The sequence below is a fragment of the Pan paniscus genome, chromosome 22 (assembly GCF_029289425.2).
Source record: "Pan paniscus chromosome 22, NHGRI_mPanPan1-v2.0_pri, whole genome shotgun sequence".
In the NCBI taxonomy this organism is placed as follows: Eukaryota; Metazoa; Chordata; class Mammalia; order Primates; family Hominidae; genus Pan; species Pan paniscus.
Window position 1 is genome coordinate 30,191,609 of NC_073271.2, and position 14,047 is coordinate 30,205,655.

Below are 14,047 nucleotides of genomic sequence, written 5' to 3' on the forward strand. Positions count from 1 at the left end.
CCGGTTCGAGAGCTAGGTAGCAAGCATGGCAGGAGGCGGGGTAGGGGCAGGAAGGGTCGCGAGGGGGCGTGCGGCCGCCGCAAGCCGCTCTGGGCCGAGTCTGCAGCACCGCCCCTAGCCGCGGCCGGCGGGCTGGGCTGGGGTCGGGGCGGGGGCGGTGCGGCGGGTGCGGGGCTGCGGAGGGGGCGTGGCGGCCGCCCGCGGGCGGAGAGGGGGCGGGGCGGCGGCAAGGCGCGCGGGCGGGGCGGGGCGCGCCGAGGGGGCGTGGCGCGGCGTCTGCGCAGCTGCCAGCGCCTTTAAGCCCGGGCTCGCGCTGCCGGACCGTGCTTTCGCCGCCTGGGAGCCGTCTGGCGCCGCAGTTTCTAGGTCCCCACTGTCCCCGCCGTCCCGCCCCTTCGCGTCCCGGGAACCGGCTGGCTTCCGAGCCGCACTCGCCGATCCTCCAGGCATGCCCCGCTACGAGCTGGCTTTAATCCTGAAAGCCATGCAGCGGGTAAGTGACCTTCCCTCAGAGCCGGTCTTCCCGCGCGGGTGCCCCCGCTGCCGCTAGGCCGCCGTCCCCCGCGCGCCCTGGCCGCGGGACCCCGGGCCTTCCTGCACTCCTCGGAGGAGGCCGGGGCGGCGGGCGGGCGGCGGGCGTCCGCGGGGAGGGGGCGCGCGTGGGCCGGCCGGGCCCGGCCGCGTGCGCGCGGGAGGCGGGGGTGTGCCTGCGCGTGTGCGCGGTCCGGGAGGGTGTGCCTCGCAAGCGGCCCGCCGGGCGGGGGGGCGGGGCGGACCGAGCGGGCCCCGACCCCGATCCCGGCGCCGGCCCGCGGGAGTCCAGTGGAAGGTCCGCGGGAGGACACGCGCGAGCGCCCAGCCCGGCTCCGGCCCTTCCCCGCCAGTCGTGAAGCTGCCTCGTCGCCGGCCCCGCCGCCGCCGCCTGCTCCGTCCCGCTCCGCCGCCCGCCGGCTGCCGCCGACCGCCTCCGCTCTAGCGCCCGCCGGCCGCCCGGAAAGTCCGCGCCCAATAAAGCGTTCCTCCAAAGCTTGTTTGTGCCGTTGTCTGTATGCCGGTCTCTTGCAATCGCTCTCATGTTAAAAAAAAATCTTCTGACTTTTCTTTTTCTGACTTCAGCGAAAATCCCGCTCCGGGTGCCCTTAGCCCAGTTTCATTCATCCAAGTTGTGGCCTTTCTTGCGCCTCCAGAAGACACTTTCTTCCCCCTGCTTTTGATTGATCTTGAGGTAGGGGATTTCAGGTTTGGAGGGATGCTAAGCGAACCAGCAGCCCCTTTCAGGTGACGGCGTGGCCAAGGACGGGCCCGCGGCCCGGAGGCAGCTCACTTCGTCCTCTGTCCTGGGTCATGTACTCCTCAAGTCATCGCCGAAATCCCCATTCTCCCGTGAATTCGGAATTCGGTAACGTAGTTTGGTGTTACGTTTTTTTTTCTCCACCAGGTGTAATAAAACAAAAATCATTGTACCACGTCCGAACTTTGTAAGCACAGCTTCCTACAGCGCTAGAGGAGTGGACGCATTTTTACGTTTGAAATTAGGCTCCAGGTCAATTGCGAGGAGTATTACCAAGTTTGGTTCAACTTAAGCTCAATTGATAAACTAACAATCACGGAGCGTCGGGAGATTGTTAGGAAGTGTGCTTTGCATACTGTTAACTGGGAAGGGACGCCAGTGCCTCTCTCTGAGGTCCAGACAGCCTGGCCAGGCATGCCATTGTGTCCCCCAGCTTGTTCTTCATGGATTTGGAAGAAGTTAAGATAGTATCTGTTCAGCCTCCTGAATATCCCTTTTGGCCCTCCTCCTTGCTTACCAGCATATGTAACTCCGAAAGGATAGGAGCAGTGAAAACAAAGCATTATTAAAAGGGAAGATTTTTAATTAGGTGGAAGTTGTTTAAGCCCTCCCTTCAACTTATGTGTTTTAGGAAATGTGGAACCTGGGAAATTCGTTACTGAAATTCCTTTTGTTTACTTTCCTTGTCTTGGGGAGGTAGCAGGTGACACTGAAAGAGGCAAACTGTAGGCAATAATATTTGCTCATTCAGTAACCCTTTGAAACCTTTGAAATGAAGACTTGCCCTCCCCTTTGTTTTTGCCATAGTTGCCAAGTATCTTGGTTAACATGGCTGCAAGTATTAAGTGTATTTCTTTTACCATATTTTTTAATGTCCTGTAATAACATAGCCTTTGGATGTGGAGCACCCATTTTTCACTCTAGTTCAGATCAACAGAGTGTAATTTGGTTAAAATAATAAATAACCTTCCTTGAAATCTTCGCATGACGGAAGGGGGCAAAAGAAAAAAAAAAAAAGAAAAAAAGCCCTAGAAAGTAGATAATAAAGGTGAACTGGCTCTTGGAGAAAGAGGCCCCATGGCAGTAGATAGAAGGTTGTAACAGTGGTGACTTATGTACAATGGCGAAGTTATGTTGAGGAGATCCTTGACCTAAATAAAGTAATATTAAACAATAGCTTCTCAGTTATTTGTTCAAAAACCTATCTGTAGCTTGTAAATGTGGCACAAACACAAAGACTTCCAGGTTTTAGACCAGTTTGCTTGCTTTCAGTTTAGGAAAATAGGATTCTAAAATAGGATGAATGTTTGGGGGGAAACGAATTTAAAAAGTTAACTCTAGGCTTATGAAATGAAAAATGCGACTGTGAGCTTGCACACCGGTAGCAGGCCTTGGAGAAACCACAGTTCTAACCCGAGGCACTTTGTGCTTCTGTTGCAAGAAGGGTATTGAAGCTCCTCAGTTCAAAGTTGCGAATCTTCCACGTTTTTAGATTCTTAAGTGTATACCTCTTTACCCCTTTAATATGATGTATTTTCCTTTCCTCCCCAAATCATTTGTGCATCTTGGAATTGAGGAAAATGCTGTGTTAGGCAACTTTAACAGCGGATATGGAAGTTAAGAAACCATAGTTTTCCAGCCTTTGAACTCCCAGAGCTGCTCTCCTGTTTTTTCTCCGCAGTACTCAGCCTGGAGAGCATTCTTAGTCTGTTTGGAGAATATTAACTCCTCCCTGTCCTCATTACTTTTTTTTGACCCTAGCTTGACTCCTTTAAATTGAGCTTGCAAAGTTTTAAAATTTAAAATACAGGCCCTGTGTTGGCTGTCACAGTATCTGGATTGTAGCAAAGTCAGTTGTGGGAATGCCCATTGAAAGATTTCAGAGTGTATTATGTAGAGTCAGTCATATTGAACTATACAGTTGTACAATTAGTCACCCAGAAATTCCAATACTATGTTTTTCTCAGTTTGCAAGTAGAAGTTGATTATGAGTATCTACTTTTGTACTTCCAAGTTTGGGCATTTATGAATGTAGTTAACTAGTGTTTCTAAGAAGAAATTTATTTTCAGGTACCATATAGCTTGATTTTTTAAAAAGTGTGTATATAAAAAAAGTTATTTCTATTTTCTCCCTGTTTTAGCGTGAAAAGTAGGTAAAAGTGGGGTTAAATTCTGAAATATGACAGTAAAGTAATGGATGTTGTGAAACTAGGCCTTTAAAGGTGACAAGCAATTTGAAAAACCAGTTGTTTAGACCAGTCTTAGTTCATATTTATAGAAGAGTCTCTGGAATAAAAAGATTTTAAAAGTCCTGTTACACCCATATCAGATAGCATCAAGAGAGTTTTATTCACTTCTGGAAAACACAGTATTCAAAGGCTGTAATGTGAAAGGACATAGCCACAAAGGAGAGACCAAGGCTGCAGTCCCAGGTAGCCTCATTTCAGTGTGAGGAAGACCTCTGACAATGGAAAAAGAAATGGATTGCCTGTGAGATGGTGAGGTCTATATCCACCTCCACCCTGCTCCCCCTGCAATGAGAACTTAGAGGTAGATGAGGAGAAGGGGTCATGTGTTTGGTGAGTGAGCTCTCTTGTGAGTGGGAAAATGATTGAAGCCCTTTGGTTTCACTTGATAATTAGATTTTAAAGGTTGGTATTTCAGTTAGGTAAAAGACTGAAGTGCCAATACATGAATGGTAAAGCCGCATGCTGTATAATGTAGAGGAGCTTAGGAAAAAAATGAAACTTTGTAGACACTTTTTATGCCTTGGGTATACAGGAAGGAGAAATCTGAGGAAAGAAATCTGTGCAATACATAAGTATTTTGTGGTTACTTTAGGAACGCTAATTACGTCTCGTGCCCTTTTCCCAGAAGGTGTTCACAGTTGGCATAGATTATGAAAGCCCTGGGATAATACTTTTCCTAAAATCTTCTCATTGGCGTTCAGGAATTTTTACATGAAGAATTAAAGGTTAATGGCTTAATAACTAATTCACTTGCTAAATGATTGCATTGCATGTACAATAAGATAGCATTTATATATATATCTTCATATGTTTTTTTAATAGGAATAAAGAAGATAGCTATTTTGGAAATCTTAAATTCTTATTAAAACAAACAGTAATTTTTATGTTTAATACTCAATGCAGATTATATTTTACATTTAGATAACTCATTGAAATAGTACTTTGGTAGGGTAAGGAGTTTTGTGTAATCTGAGTTTGAGTTCTGACTTGGTTTAATTTGAATATAGAAAAGTATAATCGGTTCCTAAAATTAGAAAACAGTTGGTTTTCTGGTAGAGTGATGAAGAGTTTTTCTCTAAATGCAAGCCTTTTTTGATTAGAACACCTGGCAAAAGTTTTGTATTTGTTCTAGAGTTCTATTCAAGTTAGGATGTTCTGAAAGTAATGCCTATGAAGTGCCTGTATTTTAGATACCCTTTGGAGATGGAGGGTGCTAATAAACTGAAGTATGAGTCAGGTCAACCCTAGGTCCTTGTAGTTTGCTTGGCAAGCATTTGATAACTAGGAAATACTGAAGTTTCTGCTGTGTCTTGGTGGGAGACATCAGTTCAAACGGAAACATCTAGCTGTCAAGTGGTCAAGTCTTTTTTTTCTTCCCATGGGCCCTCCCTAAACAGCTTAGCCTTGTATCTTTAATAATCTCTCTTTGTGTTTTATCTGCTTGAAACCAGGCAACTTAAAATAGTTACCTAGTAATGGAAGACTTGACCCTGTGAACAATGTTATACTTTCATTTGGTATTAAATTTTCTTGGGTTACAGCTTATTGCCGCAGCAAGCTGTTGAAGAAGGAAGGAGTCCTGTTCCTGCCCCTGAGCTACAGCTAAGGTACAAGGAATGGCTTGGGGGTAAGGAGTCCTTCCTCACCAGATATGGTTTGTATGTATGAAGACTGCTTGTCAGAAGTTGACATTTTGCACTAATTTTTTTCTTAATTCATGACTCACACATTCAATACTGATGTTTCTAGATTTTAAAAATCTAGGTTATATCTAGTATATGCAGACTATTGAATCTTCTAACCTTTTAGATTATAAAATCAGTTTCAAAAAATTAAGAGTTCAAAAGCAATGACGGGAAAATTCTGAAGTAATATTTTTCATCTAGTGCCTTTGCTGTGTTTGTACTACGACATGTTTAACTCATCTAAAAGAAACCTGGAATACCATAATGGGGTTTAACATGAAGGTGGAAGGAAGGGTGGAGAACAGATGATAAAATACTGTGTGATTACTCATGTTATAAAAAGTTGTTGCAATTTGATTATCAGACTTTTCCTATTTAATGTTCTTAGCTTTGTGTTAGAATTTCCAATATACTCATGAGTTTATCTGTTTTTAGTGGAAGGCAATATTTTTAAGACACGTGTTATCAACACATGTAGTTACCTCTTAGGGGAATCCTTACTTAAGGAATTAGTCAAATGAATGTCTGGTAAGTTATCAATTTGTCTAAAGGAAGAACTACCCTTGGGTTTGGAAAGTGACAGTTAATTCAGCCTCTTATCCTTTTTGTTGCTTTGAAATTAGAGCAAGAGTTGGCAGCCTGTGGCTTCCGGGCCAGATCTGACCTGTCACCTATATTTTTGTGGCTTGTGAAGTAGGAAAAGATTTTACAGTTGAATAGGTGGGAAAAAAAACAGCAATACTTTATGGCACTTGAATTTCATAAAACTTTCACATTTCAGAGTCCATAAGTAAAGTTACATTGGAACATGACCCTGTTCTTTTGTTTATATTTATTATCTAGTCCTTTACAGAAGAAATGTGCCAGCCCCTGATTTAGAGTATATAGACACAATTTTCTAGGTGCATCATTTTTCTTGGCTTCTTATGGTGCCGTTTTCTGATGTTACTCCCTTGATTTCTCCCTTCTTCTTTCTGTTTTTTTGAGATGGAGTCTTGCTGTGTTGCCTAGGCTGGAGTGCAGTGGCGCGATCTCGGCTCACTGCAACCTCTGCCTCCTGGGTTCAAGCGATTCTCGTGTCTCAGCCTCCCAAGTAGCTGGGATTACAGGCATGCACCACCAGACCCAGCTATTTTTTTTTTTTTTTTTTAGTAGAGATGGGGTTTCACCATGTTGGCCAGGATGGTCTCAATCTGACCTCGTGATCTGCCCGCTTTGGTCTCCCAAAGTGCTGGGATTACAGGCCCTCTTCTCTTTATGTACAATTCCTTTAACCTTCATGTGGATGATTTGCCGCCTTTTTTAACAAGCTGACAACTCTGGCATTTTCTGTTCTCTTCTGTGCTGGTTATGGCCTCCTGGGTATCCCCTTGGCACTGCAAACTCAGTGTGGTTAAGAACTTAATGTGTTGCCTATCCCCAAAGTTGCCTCTGTTATTGCTTATTTCTGTTTATCACTTCTCTGTCTTCTGTCATCTGGGGCTGAACAAATGCAGTTCTTTCTTTTCCTGCAGTCTCAATGCCATATAGTCTTCTCTGCCCTAGTTGAACTGCTCGTGTTGTTTGTTTCTTCCTTGGACTCTTGCAGTTTCTTAGCTGGCTCCTGACATACTACTGAGAGGAGGATAGCTAATACCTGTAAATATGCTTGTAGTGCAAATATATGTCCTTGAGATACTTTAAAACACCTAAATAGGTGCACTTATAACAAGGAAATAGTAGAAAGCATTAAGTGATGGCTTTCTGATTCCCATACTAATTGATTGTATCAACACTTGCCAAATTACTGCATACTTCTCATTTTCAAATACATGCAGGATGAAGTCGCATCCAAGGCTGTCTCAGTATGACTCCCAACTTATTTTTTTAACCTCATCTTTCAGTTTTTTTCCACATTTTATATGCCCAGTAAACAAAGTTGTGCAGATTCTTATAAATACCATTACCTTTTATTTTCTTTGGTGCCGGCATCATGCTGTTTTTCTGTTTGGAACACCCTCCCTTTCCACAATACCCCACCACCTCCATGAAAAACCAGTCTCATGTTCTTCCAAGTTCATCTTAACTCATTTGGTACATTAAACAAATTATCAAGGGCCTGCAACATTAGGAGTATAATAGACTAATCTTTCCTTTGGTTGCATGAATCTCATCACGTCTCCCATCACATGGATCACTTTCTACTTTGTATTACAGTTAATTGGTGAATATGTTTTACCTCCTTTGCTAGATTACAAATTCTTGAGAGCTGAGTCTTTCATGTTTGTTCTGCTATGCTTTGCATATATGGTAGATACTTACTAAGCTGCCTTGAGGGGTTACTACTCTCATCTCTATAAAACAGTTATTTGCTATGATACAGCGTGTTGACCTCGTGCTAGTAGTTTGCTTACAAGTCAGTGCACTTCGCTCACGCTGGGTGAGTTGTATGTTACCAGAAGTTGTGTTGATTTCCAAGACTGTTTTATGACAGGTAATCTTGTTTCCGTAAAATAATTTAAATATCATGTGAGCTGATGAAATGAGTGCAAACCTTTGTTTCCTGAAAACCAAGTTGGATTCTTTGGGAAGACTTGATAAAAGGTGAGTCATTAAAATAATGACTGTAGAATTAGATATGGCTGAAATAACTCAAAGTTTGGGAAGAAAAATAACTAGCAGGATTCTGTATGTGGAGTGTTTTACAAGGATCTTTTAAACTTTCCACTTTAATGAAGCTGAAACTGGAAATTGTAGATAATGCCATTTGTAGATGTCGCTTAGATCAAGCATAAGGAACTCAAATCATCAGGAAACTCCAGGTCATCGATTCCATTCTCCCAAGTGCTTGTCATGACCCCTGTATTGAGGTTGGCAAATAAATGTATGTTTATGTGTTGAATAAAATACTTAATAAAATACTTAAGGTACGTATATATAGTTTTATGACTGGATATGGCTTTGGGTATGAAGGCTTCTGCTTTATAGAAAAATGCTGATTTTTTTGTTTTCTATTATAAATGAGTAGAAAAACCTTGTAAGATCTGAAATGAAGATACTGGATGTGTTACCATAGAATAAACAAAGACTGGCATTGGGAGACTAGAAGGAGCTTTAGAGGCAGATGGGACTGGGTTTTGGATTGTAGCACCTACTTCCTAAGGACTTTAACCTTTTGGATCCTCAGTTCCTTCTTTGTAAAATGGAAGTAATTCATTTGGGAGGGTATTTGAAGATAAAGTGGTTATGTGACCTTGGAGGTAGTTAAGTGTAGTTCTGTCATTAAAGTAGCTTTGTGGTCTTAGGCAAGTCGCTGTGAACTTCATTGCCTAGTTTTTCATTATTCCCAGTTTATTAATGAAGAAACTCTAAAAGATAAAACTTATTATATCTAAGTTTATTTCATCAGAATCCCAAACTAGATCAAACCTGAAATACAGTTCTTGTTCAGTAAATGTTTGAATTAGTGGTGTTGGTGCTTACTACTCTGCTCCCATCTATTATTGCCATGAGGGGTGTGGGCCTGGTTTTGCCAGCTTTTTTTTTCTCTCTTCCTCCTACCAGCCAGAAATCCAGATTTTATAGGAAATCTGTTTTTTTTTTTTTTTTTGATGTTGCCAACTAATTGAATACTTAGGTACCATGGATCAAATGTAATGTATCTGTGGGTTAGGTTGGCTCTCATTTTGTAATCTAGATATTCAGATAATTAGCTGTAGGTTGTCTGTAAATCTCTTAGCATTTATGTTGACAAAGCCCACCTTGTTAATTGGTCACTGGTTTGCAGTAGGACTGATTTCAGCAATGGCAGGCATATTCAATTCTTGAAAGTATCTATAGTTTTGGATTGTTGGGTTGTATATGTGCATTTAGGCTAAAATATACATGTAGGCTTCAGAGCTGCACCGTGTAAACTGTGAGGGAGTGACATTCACAGTCCACTTTTTCTTTCAATGTCTGAGTGATATCTTGTTTTAGGCATGTATTAGTACTATTTGGTTTGTACCCATTGTATTAACCTCTTAGGTGTTTGAAATACTACTGGCATGCAAAGATTGCTTTGCCTAGAAAATATTTTTTTTTGCTCAGAGTGTATCTGTGGAATTAAAAATAGTTTACCCATGATCCCTGGAAAATAGTATTACCATGAAAAAAATTCAGGTGCTCTCTTGGTAAAGATTATAGAGGAGGGAGGTGATGACATTTTTATTTTTGACCAGGCTTTGTGTTTCCATAAAATAGAAGCCAAGTTATTACCTTGACTAACCTTCCTTTTTTGTCTTTTTTTTCACTCCCACTCCAGATAGATAACATCAAATTGCAAATAAAACGAACTCAGATCCCAGGTTGTTCTTACGTACGTTTTGGCCCAAGGTGTAATTGACTTGTTTTGCTTCCCCTTGCAATCATTTTTACTATGATTACAGTCCCAGGTAAGGTAATTTCTGTCCACTTTGGGCATACCTCAGTAGAGGTTGGTGTAGATGAAAGCTTAAAAATGAAATTGCAAGTGAAAGCACAGACTTAGCAAAACTTTCTTTATTGGAGCCCTCAGTCCTCATAAACTGGCATTTTTCTGCTTCTGCCCCAGAATCGAGAATTCCTGGTTTTGTCTTTGTTTTGACTTGAGTTTTTAAAAGTTTCTCTGTAACACCTACCCTGGTGTGGTTAAGTGCTTTAATTTTGTCAGGTGAAGAAACCAAGTGCAGTTATGGTAGCCGGGTTGCTGTGGATATAATCCAGTTTGAGAAAATTCTCATTGTGGTGATCAGAAGTGCAGTGTTGTGGTTGCATTTCAGCTGCTGGGAAGATGCCCTTGCAAATCCATGTGTCGTCTTTGCTTCCGTTAGAAAGGTGCAGAATCAGTGTAAGTTCCAGATATCTGCTCACTTTTCATTTTGTGCTCAGATGCCCCGTGTATGAATTCCGAATATAAAACATCTGTTCAGTCTGGTTTTGATTCAGATTAAAGGTGAATTTCTGTTGCTCAGTTGAAAAGCTAAATTTGAGTGTAGGCTCTGTCAGGCATGTTGTAGGAAAGGTATATGGTACTGAAGTGTGTGGTTTTGTTTTTTAACTGCTTGACACTGTTAAGTAAGCAAATGACCCAGTCATGGGTTGTTTTGATTGCCATTCTTCTGTTGGTGTACTGCTTGCCTTCTGTTTTGTTAATAGTCATATGAGAAAACAGTTGTATGAAGTATAGTATCTTGAAGCTTTAAGACACCAAGTTTCCATTAGGCAGCCTAAGTCTCGCAGACTTTGGTAGCACTATTGGTCTCATGGGAATGCCATTCTCATGTGTGGACTAAGTAAGGGCCAGGAGATTTTGCAAATTTTGTGTGTATAAGAAGATTGAAGAAAACATTTTTCGTAATGTCACTGTCTTGAGTATTTTATCTGATTAGGATGGACTCATTGGAAACTATTGATAATTTCAAGATTTCTTGTCATCTGGCATACAAAGAAAACAGTCGTGACCCTATTTCCCTGGATTTTTCTATCCCTCTACTTGTCCTGTGTTTGCAATGCAAGAGGAATATCCAGCTGCCTTTATAATCTAGAATACCATGTTTCTGTTTTTATTTCTTAGGTTTAATTCAGGGCGTAATTTCTACCAGTCCCTCCAAATACTGTTAAAGTTACTCTTTTTGTGGTCTTACTTCTTACTTCTTGAGTGTTATATTCTCCAAACCTTGGAGAAAATTAGAAGGTTTTAAAGTTTTCCAACTGAAAAGTATCTTTCAGAGGAAATACCCTAATTTCTGAATCTTCTATTTATAACTTGGCCTGGAGAATTATAATCTGGTCTACCAGGAAGGTGCTTGTGCTTAGGTTTTCTGCCTTAGTCACATGGAAAGATGAGCAGAAGCGATTTCCTTCTAGAAACAGTTTTTTTCTAGAAACATAAAATTGGAACCAAGTAGACTGAGAACAGAAAAAAAACACAAAGTTGACCTGGTAGGATGTTTTACCTCTATAAACCTCATAGTTGCTAGCCTTTGAGGGAGGCTAGATGAGTTGATAATAATGCCTAACCTTAGCAATGGATTGAAGTAGGGGTGCAGGGGTTATGTAGGTGTGTATATGTATTTAAGATATATATACACACCTACATATTATACACACACACATATGTACAATTCTCTTGAATCCTCGCCATCTAAGGTTAGGTAGAGTGATTTCCATTTTACAAATGGAAAAACTGAAGAATTAAAACACAGACTTGGTCATACGTAATGGTAAATACAGTAGTTTAATGAAATTTTGTATTGTACCTATCACTCAGCTTCAACTGTTAATTTCCAGTCTGCTCACCTCTGTTTTCTTTATCTTAAAATTTTTTTCATTAATTTCCCTTGGCTAACATGACTAAAAAAATTTCAGACTTAAAGAGCAGTTCATTTAACACTTGTATGATTTTTGCCTAGATCACTAATTGTTAGAATATGCCTTATTTTATCTTTTTTTAATCTGCGTTATTTTGAGAGTTGCAGACATCTTGACATACCTTTCTTAGGAATAAGGGCCTTCCTCCTAACCACAACATAGTCATCACATTCAAAACGGACATTGATACGATACTACCACCAAATATTCAATTCATATAGAAATTTATGCTGTTCTTCCAGTAATAGTTTTTAGTGTTTTAATTCAGTATTCAATCAAGGATCATATATTTACTTGTTTAGTCTCCTTGAACAGTTCCAAAGCCTTTGTCATTAATAACAGTGGCACTTTGAGGAGTTTTGGAGTCCAGGCCTACTGTTTTGCAGAAACCCTCACTTTGGAGTTGACTGTAGTTGCGTTTTCATGATTAGAGTTAGATTAGCCATTGTTGACAGGAATGAGTATTTCATAGGGATGTCAGTGCATCACACCGGGAGGCATACCACTTTGTTAAGCAGTCATTTGGTTAGGTGGCATTCACCAGAATGGGCCATTGTAAATGTACCCTATTTCCCTTTTGTATTAAGTGATCTATGGAATAACAAACTTGAGACTGAATATTTTGTTTTCCAGCAATCTGCATTGGTTTTAGCATCTGTTGGTGACTGAATCAGTTATTGCAGGAGTACTTTAAAGCAAACTTAGATATATCATTTCACCTGTAAGTAATTAGTGTATAAGAAATAAGGACTTTTTTTTTTTTTTTTTTGAGACCGAGTCTCGCTCTTTCGCCCAAGCTGGAGTGCCAGTGGTGTGATCTCGGCTCACTGCAAGCTCTGCCTCCCGGGTTTCACGCCATTCTCCTGCCTCAGCCCCAGCTGGGACTGGGACTACAGGCGCCCGCCACCGCACCCAGCTAATTTTTTGTAGTTTTAGTAGAGACGGGGTTTCACCGTGTTAGCTAGGGTGGTCTCGATCTCCTGACCTCGTGATTCACCCGCCTCGGCCTCCCAAAGTGCTGGGATTACAGGTGTGAGCCACTGCACCCGGCCAGAAATAAGGACTTTTAAACAACCGTAGTGCCTTTACACCCAACTACAATTCCTTAACACCTCATGTTCATGTTCAAATTCCCTGAATTGTCAAAAGTGTCTGTCTACAGTTTTGGTTGACTCTGAATCTAAACAAGGTCCACAAATTATGTTTGCTTAATGACCTTAAGTCTCTTACTCTGTAATAGCTTCTTCCCCCCCACTCTTTACCTTTCCGGATTTGGCTGGTCACTTATGCTGTTTATATATATTCTTCTATTCCAGGTAATTTCTGTAGACCCATAGGTTCTAGAAATTTGATTAGATTCAGGTTTGGTTTTGTTTTGTTTTGTAAGAGCACTTAAGTGGTCTTGGGAGGGATAGATCACATCAAGAGGGACACATGTCTGCATTTTAGAGAAAAGATTAATTCTTGGTGTGGGTACAGATGTTAGCAGCTGCATGCGTCCATTTTGAAGTCCCCCAGCAGCCTTTCTCCTGAAAATTGTAGCATCCCTGTACTCATAGCCTGGGTGCATTACTTCAGGGCTTACCGGTGGTGATTTTTCTCATTACATTAGTCCTTTTGCATCAGTTAGCTGGATTTTATCTGACTTGTGTTTATTTCTAGTTTGTTTGTGTGTGTGTGTGTGTGTGTGTGTGTGTGTGTGTATCTTCCTGAAAGGTGTTGTAAAAGGATGCGTTCTTCATCTTTATTTCAGAAAGGATGTTCATGAACTCCCTTAGTGATCCTCTCAAATGTCCTCAGTTTTCTCATTTGTAAATTGGGGATCATTATCATGTCTGCTTCTTGGGGTTTTTGTTAGGTAGATGAGCTCAAACATGTAGTGTAAAGATAGTGGTTGGCACATGGTGTTTGGTAAATGCTAGTTACTAAGGTAACTTCTTTAGTTTTGTGGGAACTCTGAACTCAAGTGTAATGGAGAGGTGGAAGAGGGAGTTCTTCATGAGTTGACATCAGGGTGCTTGGGTTTCTGTTGGGTGAGCTGAAGGGAATTGTTGCTTGCCGGCACTGACCTGCTCTTTCAGCTGTGTGGGAACAGTTGCCAGACAGACACGCACAGGGAAGGTCTGCACATATCACTGCACACTAAGAGGTGGATGTCGACAGTTGCAGCAGTAAAACTTGAAACACGTTCCACAGTGGAGTTAGCACAGTGAAGGGAAGTGGGCCAGACTGGTGGTAGGTGGTAGGTTGAGGGAGATGGTGGCTCCAGATACAGGTTTTTACTATGTCATGGGCCACTGAGATTTTTATCTGAATGAACATATTTGTCTAGTCCAGTTTGCCTTGTCATTACACATACCCTCAACTGGAGCTATTTGAGATTGCAGATCACTGGTGGAGGAGGGAGGAGGCTCTTTTTCCCTTTAGGCCTCTTTAATCTGCATCTCTTGTTG

The 14,047-nt window shown here is 41.6% G+C and overlaps 1 protein-coding gene across 1 annotated transcript in view; it reads left to right on the forward strand.

Annotated features, from left to right (window-relative positions):
- Nucleotides 1-252: 252 nt before the first annotated feature.
- The window catches only part of MRPS6 (mitochondrial ribosomal protein S6), a 69,440-nt gene continuing 55,645 nt past the window's right edge, over nt 253-14,047 (forward strand). The window contains exon 1 of the mRNA XM_034947894.4: nt 253-493. Coding sequence (XP_034803785.3) covers nt 449-493 — 45 coding nt within the window. The 5' untranslated portion in view covers nt 253-448. The remainder of the gene's footprint in view (nt 494-14,047) is intronic.